Raw genomic sequence first — 13,257 nt, 5'->3', positions numbered from 1 at the left:
TTTGTAAATGGATGAATATTGGTATGATCAACTTTGCTGCCAACATGGATATTTGGGGTGGAAAACTGAGGCCAGACCTAAGAATTGCAGAAAAATCTTAAGGGACTGCACGATTGTCTCCTTTGTTTTTCAGCTAAATCTAAAATGATGCATATTGCGGCCGGAGGGGGAGAAATTCCGACTTCATGCTTAATATGAAAAGGTGTGAGGTGACTTATTACCACTTGAGAATGAGAGCTTGTGTTTATAATAGTTCCTGGAAATGTCACTGTAGTGCTCAATAGCAGACAAAAAGCAAATATTTAATATTTTTGGAAAGGAGAACAAAACAGGCAAGGTTCTTGTGGTGGCGTGTGGAGCTAAGCTGCCTCTGCATGTTGCATGCTTCATGTAGTTCTAGTCTCTCGGCTTCAAAAAGGGTACAGTAGAACTGGCAGAGGTGCAAGGATAAGTGGATGATGATGATGATGATGATTAGACTGATGCCTAAACAGGCAAGACTGGAAGAAAGGGACTGCTTTCTGCTGGCTCATGTGCAGTCCTGGTTGTTCACAAAAATGATCTGTGGGAGGTTCTAGTTTTCTGAACACCACAGGACCAGTCAAACCCACGAGTACCAGTTTCTTTTGAAACCAAGATGACACACAAGGTCAAAAATATTGTTTAATCGTGTTGGAAAAAGAGCGTTTGGCGGTTTTGCACAAATTGGAGCGGTTGGTTCACTGCTGTAAGCTCTGCAAGATTAGGCTGTTTACATCTACTGTTCTAGTTCTCACCAGTCTGAAGTATTTTCCGCTTAGTTCCGTTGGGCATCTTAGACTTCAAGTATTTCTTGCCAACAAAAATGGTCAAGCTTCCCATTTTGCATACACTTGATACACACTTGAGTTTTGTTTTAGTAATGGATTTGTTACCAGATGCAGAAGTAAAAGAAAACCCAACTTTCCGTGTGTGTTAGGAACATGTTCCAAGCAGACTTTTTCAGTGGCAGTGTGCAGAAATGCATGACAGATGCATAGGCTCTGATGCCTGAAGTAATTTCTCTTTAGGTAGAGATTTGTACGTCTCAGAATAAAAAAAGTAATCTGTATGAGTTTTCTAAGTTTCTTCAAAAATCTGAGTATCTATACAAGGAAAAGATCATTCTTTAATTTAACCTCCAAAAACTATTCTCTGCAGACAGTTGGAATGTGGTTATTAATTTTTAATCTGCCAATTGAGCAGTAATCTTGTCTGGCAAGGCCTTCATTAATTTTAAAACAGAATTTGAAGGTGGTTTATATATCTCTTGAAATCATAGCCTTAACCAGAATATGTTTCTTTGAAAGGAAAACCTATTTGCTGTCTCTGTTACGCACGTTCCCAATGGAATGGCCAGTAGCGGATAGGTTTCTTATTTCTAGGCACAACCAGTAAACACCGCAGCTTGCTATTAAAGTGTTTCTTTTGCTTATTTCTCAAGACTCTCGCTTTCTGTTATGCCTCTGCTCTTTTTCTGAGGAGTGGAAAGGGGCTTTTGAACCAGTCTGGTTTGAATTATTGTTTCGAACGTGCTACTGTAGTGATAGAACTCCCTTACAAAAGTCTCTCTTCAGTAACTGTAACCTTCTGTTGCTACTACAATTATGGTTTTGTCAAAAGACATCATTACCACTCTGTCTTTGTAAAAACCTGATTTCCCAGTGACTGTAGAGGATCAGATCCCATGAACACGTTCTAAAGTCAGTAAAAGCGTCTAGATAATGGTGTACCTACAAAAGCAGTTTGATTTGATGTGCCCTACTTCTTGCCATTCTGGGTCTCTTGCAGCAGAGTCCAAATTCATCTGTTTGTAGAATTATCAAGCTGTACATGCAACACCATCGTGCTGGCTGTTGTATGTGGTGCATCCCATAAAAAACATTTTTTATGACTGCTATTCAGTGGACCGATCCCCTATGAATGATTTTGTCTTCAAAAGCAAAATCTGGTATAAACAGTGTCAGTAAAACATCCATTGCTAAAACCATTTGTTCTCTGGTGGACAGGCTGCACGATCTTTATATGGTATGCCATCAAGCTCCAAGCACTCACTTTGACAAATGGCTATCAGATATGGAAATTTCAGGTATGGAAATCTCCCCCTTGCCTTCTTCACATTTACTGATCCGTGCTTGGACCATCTTGTTCTTTTCACTCGACTGAGCTTAAGATGCCTCTGTCACAAGTTCTTTAAGGGTTGTTTTGTTTGGGGTTTTTTTGCCAGTATTTTTACTTTCTTTCTATTATTATTAGTGCTGGTGTTCCAGCCTGTGTCTGAGACTTTCCACTCTTCCTAAAGAAAAGGTTTTTTTGAAGAAGTACCTTTCTGCAGCTACTCTTCAACATTTCCAGCTTCTGCTATGCAAACACTGTCTGGCATGACTACAGAGATAATCTTGTTTTTCAGATCAGGAGTTCGTGTTGCTTGTAATTCCTAAGCCAAAGTGACAACCTCTGTTAAATTTTTAGCTGGCAGAGGCATCTGTTGCTTCCCATCTCTCAAAAGCTTCTGCGTGCACAAATGCTCCCATAGTATAGATGTTATATCTGTAGTATATCATGCTACCAGTTTTGGCAGTAACAGAAATTTCCATGTTGTTATAAGAGCTCTTGGCATATCATCCTTACAAAACTTAATATTGTATACAAGAGCTGTGGGGTTTCTCACTTTCATGTAATGTGCGGTCATCTGCTAACATGATACCATGAAGTCTGCCCACTCTGTGGTAGAGAAGAATAACGAGCTGTGTGCCAGAGTAATGTTCAAGGTTCATCTGGAAAAAAATTGGTTGACTAGTTAGTATAAGAAAGTCAAAAGCTTCTTGGGGAGTTGTAACGCCATATTCTTTGTATGCTCTTTGAGGGAGGCAGAGGGTACTGGACAGACATGCGTTCGTGTTTATGAAGGTAGCTTAGTCTCCTCAAAATATGGTTTCCCATCTGAGAACCTTAGATGCAGTCAACGGTGTCTTAGTCTCTTGAGTTTGAGTGAGTTACTGGTCTCAGTAGTGTTTTCTTAAGTTTCTTCTGCATTAATTAATTTATCTAGTGAAACACACTCCTTTACAGTTTCTTACTGATCTTAGGATAAATTTTATCTTATGATCTTATAGATATAGGAACCTCATGTTGTGATGTATTCTATTTTAGCCCTTTGTAATTTCCATAGTTTTCTTGAGTTATCTCAGAACTAAATAGTCTGTACCTCCCCCTCAGAAGCATAGCAAATTGGAACAGTGAAATATTCCACAATTAACATTCTGCTGTGAGGAATCACGTTGTTCTTTTGGGATTAGCTAGTTTTGATCTATAATGGCGTTTGCCTACACTTTCAGATTTTTATAAAGCTAAAATGTCAATAGCCATTTGATTCTCCTTCATGAAATATTTAACTGATGCATCCATTTGTGTGTAGATGTGGCACTTGGGGACATGGTTTAGTGGTGGACTTGGCAGTGTTAGGTTTATGGTTTGACTTGATGATTTTAAGGCTGCTTTCCAATCTAAATGACTCTGTGTATTGGAATTCAGAGGTTTCAGAAGCCCTGTTTTCCTTATGTGGAAGCAGGTTGGTTAGATCTGCCATGTCACGGTCACCTTGTTGTTTAGACATCCATTTGTTATCAAACTCGCCTATTGAGCTCTGGTCAGTAGTTGTTCAGTTTTGTCCTCTAGGGCCTTCTAAAACTATAGGTCTGTGTGTTCCCAGGTAGAGTTTTTAGGATTTAAAAGTGGACTGGCAAGCTGTGAGTTAGAGCAGAACACTTCATGGAGACCTTGACTGCTCCCTTCTATCTGGAGAAAGCTGTAAGTCCACCCTGACTGAAGAAAGCCTTCAGTTGCCCAGGCTGATCAACCATAACTGATCCTGCTTTGAGCAGAAGGTTGGATTAGAGACATCCTGAGGTCCCTTCCCACATGAATGGTGCTGTGATTCTTGATTCTATGGTCTTAACTTAATGAACAATTTTATATAAAAATTTGTAGGTTGATTCTGGATAGTGTTAGTAAGAGTTCTCAGAGGAATTTCAGTACTGCCTATGATCAGGCTTTTATTGCATTTGTCATGTTTTCTTACCTGTCTAGAGAGAATCACTTTACCTGAGTCATCCTGAGGTTCTAATAGCTAATAATTGGTCAATTTGAGAAGTGCTTTGTAAACTTTGAATGCTAATGAAATGGCTTTTCTATCCTCAGTATATTTGCATCCTCTTTTTCTTACATTACAGGTTCATGACAGTAAAAGAAACTAGACAGCATTATTGCCTAATCAGGTGTCAGAATCTTCTAGTGCAAATACCAAAAGCAACATATGAGCTGACTTTGAATGACAAGCCATAGGAGTGGGATCTCTGGCCTCTTGAGAGGGACGTCTGTGCCTGGCTTGATGTCAGTTTAACGCAGGAGTGCTTGCCAGCTGCTGGGGCTGTGCATATACCTTGGGTTCAGATTTATTGTCTGGGCATGAGTTAACTGAGCCATGGGAAATCTGGGGGGAGTTTAAGTTCAAAGGAATTACAGCTGTGTAGGTTGGACAGGGATCTCTTGATGGTTGGAGAGAGAGAGAGAGAGAGACACTTTGTTTTGCATCTCTCAGCAGGCAGTTTAGATGCAATTTGAAAGATTTGGGATTACCGGATGCTGAGTTCCACTAAATCCTGAACTCAGTGAGAGAAGAGACCTCCATCTACATGAGGTAGTGCTGGTAGGGCAACTGGCTGCACCTAAGCTTTTAGGCGGCATCTGCTTGTTTACTCCCGTTTTCTATGAATATGATGACTCTGATTAAAATAAGAAAGCTACAGTCTTATAAATCATAGTGAAAACATCATTTCCCCTGATATAAGCAGTTTATTAAAGACTTAGTATTAGTCTGCTAGTTATATTAACATAGTTTCTCCTCTTAGAGAGCATTTCTTGAACTTGTGGATATCATGATTTAATTCCTATAAATTTTAGGGGAGTGGGTGTTTATATTAACAGTATTTTAATACCAGTTTCTAAGACATAATAGAAAAATAAAATGCATATAATGTTGTGGATACAGCTGCATGGCTACTGTTTTAGAACAGGTTTATTCCTAACTGTTCTTGTGTCTGGGGCAATGTCTTTTGGAGTCTGATTTCTTCCTGTTACTTACTTTAATCTGTTTAGGTAGTAATATTTTATACTGCATTTGCGTTGCACTTTGGTCACTGTTGAATTTCTGCTGCATGCAAACAAGAAAGGAATTTTAAAAATTTTAGCAAATCCATAAAAGCACTGCTTAGTAGCTGATGTGCACAACTAATACTTGTGGGTCAGCAAGACCTTTTGTTTTTTAGGCGTAGTTTGCTGCAGTAGGTGGTGGAAACATCTATTAAAAAGATTTAAGAGCGTTTTGTGGAGCAAATGTTAATAATTCTGTACTGCTTTGCTAATTATGCTTTCTAAAGAGCAAAGCTGTTGGCATTTCTTTTGATAGAGGCTATATGACAGTATATTTTTGTCAGGTGGGTGTTGCTAATAAAAAATTTATTATGCCTTTTGTGAAATTGTTTAGTCATACTTGGATGCACCAGTGTAAATAAATCCCTTTTGTGCTACAGATATTGGTAGATTTTTGTTTTTGTTTGGGTAGTGTCTTAAACATTAGCCAGTATTTTTCACCAATTCCTTATGCTTAAATGCATTCCTTATGCTTCAATTCTTAAATGTTTGTGCATGTATTTAAGCAAAAGAAAAAAAGAACAAGAAAATTGCGTAATGCAGCCCATTAGGCTCCATAGCTCAAGTCAAATAGACTTGAAGTTGTTTCCAAACTTACTCATGCTGTATAACCTGATTTCTGTAACAGAAATAGTGGCAAAGTAATTATCAAGTGTGCTGAGATGACTGTGAAAGATGAAGTCTCAAATAAGGAGTAAAATATTGTATTTGTACATATAATGTAATCAAATCCTATTTTTTCCTATCTCTTAGATGATGAAGCATGCCTGGGACAATTATAGGCAATATGGATGGGGACATAATGAGCTCAAACCAATTGCCCGGAAAGGACATTCCACCAACATATTTGGTAGGCTATATTTTCTGTTTGGTTTTGGTGGGGTTTTGTTGTTTTTGTTTTTTTTTTTTATGCTGTGCTCTTTGAAAGTCTACCCAAATGTCCTAGCAAATTCTGTTCTGCTATAAATATTTTGAAGTGTGGATGACAGAAATGTATCGATGATTTCAGTGGTACTTCAATGAATTCCTTGACTAAACCATTTTTTTGGGACTATTATGTTCTTATTGTTGCAAAAGCTAAGCCCTGTCTGTGTGCACTGTTACTTTGTATACACGTGTATTTACATAAATGGAAGTTACAACACAGTGATGATATTTTGGAATTCAATGAATATAAATTGTTTTTTTAAAAAAAACCCCACCTCATCTTGTCTAGATCTTTGTGTTTAATTCCATGAGAATGTGATACCAGATGAAATGCACATGCGAAATGCTGAAAAACTGCTAGTACCAAGGTGAAATTTAAAGTAGCTTTTTAAAAAAAGATCTAGGTAAGGCAAAAGTGACATTGTGACTTGATGCGTGAGTTGTGGATACTGAGCCCGTAGACTGGAATGAAAGAGAAAAAACAACACTCAAAATACAGAAGTTTGAGGGTAGGGGCAAGTTTTGAAGAAATTCAAGGGGTGGAGTGAGAATATTTGAGCAATGGAGGGTGAGTGAGTGTTACAAAGGGCATTTAGTATGAAACATGAGGAAGGTAAAGATGAAGAAATTCAATAGCCTTCTGTTGTGTACGTGTGATCAGACTAGACGGCTTTTCTTCCTTAAATATCAGTGGTCTGCAGCAGTACTGCTTTTTTGGTGTCAATGCATTGGGATAGAACAAGTATCCTCTGGTATACCAAAACACATAACCTTGATGTTCATGATTAAGGTTAAGCCTGGATTGGTCCATAATACACAGCACCTAAGATGACTGAGCAGTGAAGTTCGTGCATTTGTTTTGAAATGCACATGAGAGCTGCTCTAAGATGGGGTAGGGGTTTTTGGGTGCTGTTCAGGGTTTCATACTGTGTTCATCCACACTCTGGTACCTGAGGAAGGTACAAATGTATCCTAACCACTTTTTAAATCAAGAATGAGTGTGAATATACAGTACATACCTTAAGTACGTTAGAATTGTTTATAATGGTTTGCTTGAAATCAAGATTTTATTGGCTTTTATTGTAAGGCAGTTTGCTAATGGCTTTGTGTGAGGTTGGTTCTCATTGTAATTGGTATTTCTTTCATTTATCTTACTTTAAACCTTGAACTTGTTTCTTGTGGATGGTAGAAATACAGATTAGGATTGTCTAAGTGTCTGGTTTTATGTATTTAGTGGCTGAACACAGAATATATTATTGTGACTTAAATCAAAATTTGGTTAGCTTTTTGTTTTCATTCATAGGAAAAAAGTGAACTCCCAGAGGAGTTAATTCCAAAAGAAGAGTCAAAGGACTTGTTTCAAAAGATTTCATTTTTTGTTCAGTCCCTTCCCCCAATCTCCTTAAATTTTGTCTGGAAACCATTCTTACATCTTGCCAAATAAACAACTGATTTTCTTTATATCCAAACAGTTTTTCATCAAATTTATTTGCATGATGATTTTTAACCTTAAATAAGTGCTGGGCATGGAGAAGGGAGGAGAACTTTTAACTAAGCACACTGCTCCTTGCCCCTGCTCCCAGCAGTGGAAGGAGAGCCTCTGAATTACATTTTCTGCAATACTTAAAAAGAAACAAACAAAACAAAAAAAACCACCCACAAATCACCCCCCTCCCCCCAAACCTGTACTGTATAGAAGCCTATTTAAATCCACAGGAGAATAATTTCAGCTGCTGTACTAGCTCTGTCTGCAGTGAGGACTGTTCACCTTTGCTGGAAGCAAACCCCTTGGAGCCTGGCACTGATGGCTTCTGGCCATGCCCTGGAACCTGGTTTCTTACACGTCAGTATGGTGTGAAAGCTGATATTGTTTTACTTCTTGATATTGCTGTTTAGAGAAAATGACTGGGCGAGGGGGAGTTGTCTGAGGGGGACAAGATGAGCAAGTTAGCTTGCTCAGGAGAAAAAAGCATCTGGACGGGGCCGAGGAGTTGGAAGAGTGAAGTGCGAGAGTCTAAGATGCAGGTAGCACTGAGCATAGTGCAAGGAGAGAGTGCGAGGCTGAAGGGAAGACCAGGGCATTAGGCTTCTGCCGTGACAGACAGAAAGATGTTTCTTAGGTTCTCAGAGAGTATTGTATAGTGTTCTTAGATAATTTCTCTTTGCTATCTTGTACATTGGCACTCCTTTCATTTTTACTAGAAAAATATCTTCTGAAGCTTCCTGTGACTTAGTTGTATGTTATCTCTGATTCATGGGTATCCTTTATATTTTTTCCAGCTTAATGAAGTTGTATCTGACAGTGAAAATCTTTGTGAAAATGTTCACCTGTACAATCATGTAGTCTTTGCTGTTGAATTTACATGCAATTCTGCTGCTGAATTTGCCAGGTATAATTTTAAATCAGCCTTGGTTTGTAACCCAGACTCTCTCTGTGCAGTGAAATTTTTTTCTTTATGTAGCAGGAAAATGTTTTTCTAATTTTTTTTCAGTGTGACTGACACAATATTTTGAAGCAATTATGAATTAGAGTTTTTTTTCTAGTCTTTTCTTTTCTTTCCATTCCTCCTCTGCTTACTTCTAACATGTCTCCTAATGAGTCTGGAGGACTTAGACATTCTCCTCGGAATGCTTATTCTTTGGAGTTTGGCATTGCTGTCTGAAAGAAATTGCAGGCTTCTTCCACATTCAAGTTTCTGATCCTCTTATTCCAGCTAGCTCTAGCAACCGATTCTCTAAGTGTTTGCCCTTTTAAAATCCAGATGCTATTTTGTGCCATTTACTTTTTAGCCGAATCATGTTATGATTGTTCTGTTCAAGGCTATTTCATATGAAAAACTTCTGAACTATATAGTCTTCAGTATTTACCAAGTCTAGAATAGAATCAGCTGTTGTTGATTTGGTGGGTGGTTGATGAGAAGGGGGGAAAAAAAATTGGTCCTTGTGCCAAGGATTGTCTAAGCTGTATTGTTATTGCTAGTACTTTGCTAATCTCTATTGCCCATAATCACACCATTCCCAGTGGCATTTGCCTTTATAGAAGCATTACATAATTCTTTCTGAAGTCTGATACTATCTCAAAGATGATGTGAACCAAACTATTTTCTGCCATTTGTGCAGTCTGCTGTACTTTCATTTCAATTCATAGCACGTCTGTGAGGTTCAGCAAGGAGGTGGTATTGCTGGTTGACACTGCAACCCTTTGCGTGAGTCTTTGGGAGATCAGGTTTACTGATAACTCTCAAGTGAGGTAAACGCGACTCAATTTAGAAGGCAAATAAGCTGTTGATCTTCCCTGTTGGACTCCTCTTTCCCTCCGAAGCAGTGTATATCTAATTCTATGCCAAGAGGAACATCGGTGTTCCCAGCATTGCAAGACCTAGCAGGGTTCAGGCTGGGGTCAGAAAAGGAGAGAGGAGGTTGCCTGCTCTGCTCTCACAAATCTTAGTTTTACGTCATTAAAAAAATAGGGAAGGGTGATAAACTTTAAAGCAAGATGCTCCGTGCCTCACTGAAGCATGCCAGCAAAAACGTTTGTGGGCTGCCCCAACTATTAGTTTGACTTTTATCAGAAAACCTGCTGGGGTTGCTGTAGCTGACCTGCAGCTAGGTGCTCTTGCCAGTCTTTCGAGAGGTCTGAGCTGGTGACTGTAAATTGTAAAGGAGAGCCTGCTGGAAGTGTTGCCTACCAAACCATGTAGTCAGTCAGTAGTTAAAGTCTTGAATAGTACCTCAACAGCTGAGTCACAGCATTGGTAGTATGGTGCTGCTTTGGAAAAGTAGGACTGGGGATTGGTGGGCTTTTAAAGATATTTACATTTAGATGGCATAGGAAACAAACCTTTATAGGTTCTGTGTTGGTGAAACAGGGTGATAACTTGCTCCTATTTTTGTGAAAGTTGCCTTTTTTTGAAAGGGCTGATAGTCTCATGATTTGTTGTTTATTCCTACCCTATAAGATAAAATAAAATATGAAAGTCAAGGAGGAGGTATAACAGTGGTGTAGTTTGTCTTTCCAGTTTAATTTTTTATTTGCAGCTCTGTTGATGGTTGTAGCAGCTAAGCTAAAAAAAAGTTAACGTTTTTGTTGGTCTGCTTAAATTGCTGGAATAATTTTATGACAGCCACAGGGTATTATTGCAGTGGGGGAGGTTGTATGGGATCTGGGTCAAGTTCTCATTAGAACACAAAGGGTGAGGAGAAAAAGCTGGTGGAAAATGATGCATGTAAGATAATGAGCAAGCATGGCAAACACTGGGCTTGACTTCAGAAGGTTTTCTGGGTTTAGCTATAACCAGAGTAGTTGATGGTATTATTGGAGTCTATTGCTGTAATGAAATCTGATTCGATTTGCTTTTGAGAATCAGAGTAACAATCTGAAACACGCTCTTTAAAGGTGATTTGTCACTGCATTTGTTTGGTGACCCCTAGGGGAACAGCTTATGGAAACACCATTAAAATTACTCAGTCCAGATATGCTTCAGAGTTACTCTGGCACAAACTTTGAGGACACTTCGTTGTGAGTTAAAGTGAGCAGTTTGTATCAGTGGGTTGGTATCAGTCTTCAATATTTATTTTTCTAAAACAACATTTATTTGAGAACCTGAATGACTTTAAGGAAAAAAAAATAAAAAAGACCACATTCCTTGGGCACTTAAAGCATAGTCCTTGGCAAAGCTAGAAATCATGGGCTGTCATCTTGCCTGATGTTTTCTGAAATGAGAGTTCTGACATTTGTTGTGTGTTTGGGGTTTTTTGGTAATGTTAACTATCTAAGAATAAAGTGAAGATGTACATTTTGTCAGGTAAGAAATATATGACAAAGTAATGATACAAACACTTGCAAAACTGTAAATGTCCCATACTACTAACAGTGCATTTCTAAACCTTGCATTTGGATGTATTCTGTCTAGAGATGAGCTGCATTATATGAAAATGATCTGATAATGTATTAATACATAAAGAGGTATATGTCTAGATATGTTTTCAAGGGTGTGAAAAGATCTTTCCTAAGGCATAATGATTTGGAGTTTTTAAGTTGTAGATGCTTGCATCCAGACATGCCCATTTTCATGCAGAAAGATTTAATGAAACTATTACCTTGTATTTCGTCACACTAGAACTGTCTCACACATCTATAGTGCTTTCATGCCTCTCCTGTTCTCTTACCTCACGTGCTGTGCAAATGGTGTTTTTAATCTGTGATGTCTGCAGGCTCTGTCTTGGGATGTTGTGTTCTGGGAGGAAGGGAAAATTGTCAGCGAAGTCACATTGTGGTTGCGTTTATTACCTAGTGGAGCCTGAAGGCTGCAATGCAGTGCCATATCTCTTCCCTAACACACAACCAAATACAGCTGTTCTCTCTTTTATGAGGGACTTTGTCTGGCATAGTGTCATATAACATAATGTGTTGCTGCTCTCTATATATGGAGAAATGAAATTTTGAGGTGTGTGTTGGTTAATGAGCAAGATGTGACCAAGGAAGCAACTCAAGGATTCGGTTGTGGCAGTCAGTGAGCTGAATTTTTTCTTTTTTAACTTGCCAGTGGACTGCTTGGTTTCTGCCACCTTGTTGAGTGTGTTCTGTTGCCTGCCTTGCTGCACAGCCTGTCTCAGCCACCTGCTACCAGTGCCACTGAAAAACCCCCGTGACCTGGGAGAAAGTTGCTGAGCCAGCTGTCAGCTGCCCACTGCTGCGGTGTGGGAAGCTCTTGCTGCAGATCTTTGTGTTGCTAAGCAGTGGAGATCTGACAGTGCATTCCGTCGCTGTGCCTGAGAGCAGGAGCGGAGATGCTCCCGACCCTGTGGAGAAAATGCATTTGTCAGACTGCAAAGGCTTGAGGCTGTTGCAAGAAGGAGCTGAGTCAGGCAAAGGAGTCTGTTTTTCCAGTGCCTTTGGCAAGTACAGTGTAGCTTGAGAGAGTAATGTGAGCTCTTCGTGCAGTCTTTGTGGTCTAGAAAACAAGAGGTGGAATATTTCTTGCAAGGACTACAAGAAAATGTGTTAACAGATTTTTTTTTTTTTTAAATTACCCTGGGAAATATTCATTACTTCATTAGACACTCTTGTCATCTATCATTGTAACAGTTATTGGGCTGCCTGAGGTGCTGTGACACTATCATCTGCTGTTATCTGATTAGTTGTCATTTACTTTTGAAGTTGGCATAATTGAGTGTCAAGGGTCCCAGGTTTCATGGGCCTCTTCTTTTTTGGGTTTGTTTTTTTTTTTTTTTTCTGCCAGATAACCTGCAAATTTATTAACATTATGGAGACAAACACTTTTACTGGGAAGAAATTAGATATGCCATAAAGACTGACGGATGATCTCTTGAAAATATGGTTAAAACCTTCTGGTGTCTTCTTATTGGAAAATCCTAATGAAGAGACAGGCAGGAGAAACAGCTTCTGCTCAGGATCCTTCTTCTGTGCTTGTTTTCAGCCTCTGAATCCATGAGGAGGATAAATGAAAACAAAAAGGGAATATGAGTTATATATGTAAACAAATATGTTCTTGACTTGTTTTGATGAAAAAAAAATGAGGTGAGCAGTAGTTTTTATCTGAACTGTACGTGCACAAGTAACCAACCCATCATTGCCTTTTTTTGTGGCAAATGAAAGGGGAAAGAAAGTCCATTCCTGCTAATTTATAAAGAAAGGTAATTTCACGATGCAAATTTCAGCCCAATCTGTAATTCATGTTCTATTTGACTTTAAAGTAAATGAAACTGCCTTAGGACAGGCTTATGCAGCTGTGTCCTCTGCAAAAACCAGTGATGAGTGACTACACTGAGACAATGTTGAATGTATACATGTACATTTTAATGTATATTTTCTGGCTAGTAACATAATTTTTGGAAAGATAAAATTTTAAGAAAGAACGTAAGTATCAAGAGCTGCTGGCCGAATTTGGAATTAGAACAGTGTTCTGATAATCCAAGAAAAGTTGTTTCAGGTTGAATGGAAGATCAAACATGATTATTACTCATCTTGCAAAAAGTGCTCTTGGCAGTAGCCTAGGGAAGAAATGTAAGAGCAGGAAAAGCCTGTAGTAAGTGAGCGTTTCTCAGGGTACTCTCCAGGCTTACAAAAATTTGTGCAGT

At 38.8% G+C, this 13,257-nt stretch overlaps 1 protein-coding gene across 1 annotated transcript in view; it reads left to right on the top strand.

The window, feature by feature from the left end:
• The window catches only part of MAN1A2 (mannosidase alpha class 1A member 2), a 155,105-nt gene that overhangs the window by 49,110 nt on the left and 92,738 nt on the right, over positions 1 to 13,257 (top strand). Inside the window, exon 3 of the mRNA XM_075437898.1 lies at positions 5,983 to 6,079. Coding sequence (XP_075294013.1) covers positions 5,983 to 6,079 — 97 coding nt within the window. The remainder of the gene's footprint in view (positions 1 to 5,982; positions 6,080 to 13,257) is intronic.

This window comes from Opisthocomus hoazin, chromosome 1, assembly GCF_030867145.1.
Source record: "Opisthocomus hoazin isolate bOpiHoa1 chromosome 1, bOpiHoa1.hap1, whole genome shotgun sequence".
Classification (NCBI taxonomy): Eukaryota; Metazoa; Chordata; class Aves; order Opisthocomiformes; family Opisthocomidae; genus Opisthocomus; species Opisthocomus hoazin.
Note: the sequence above shows the minus strand (reverse complement) of the source record. Positions and strands in the feature narration are given on the sequence as shown.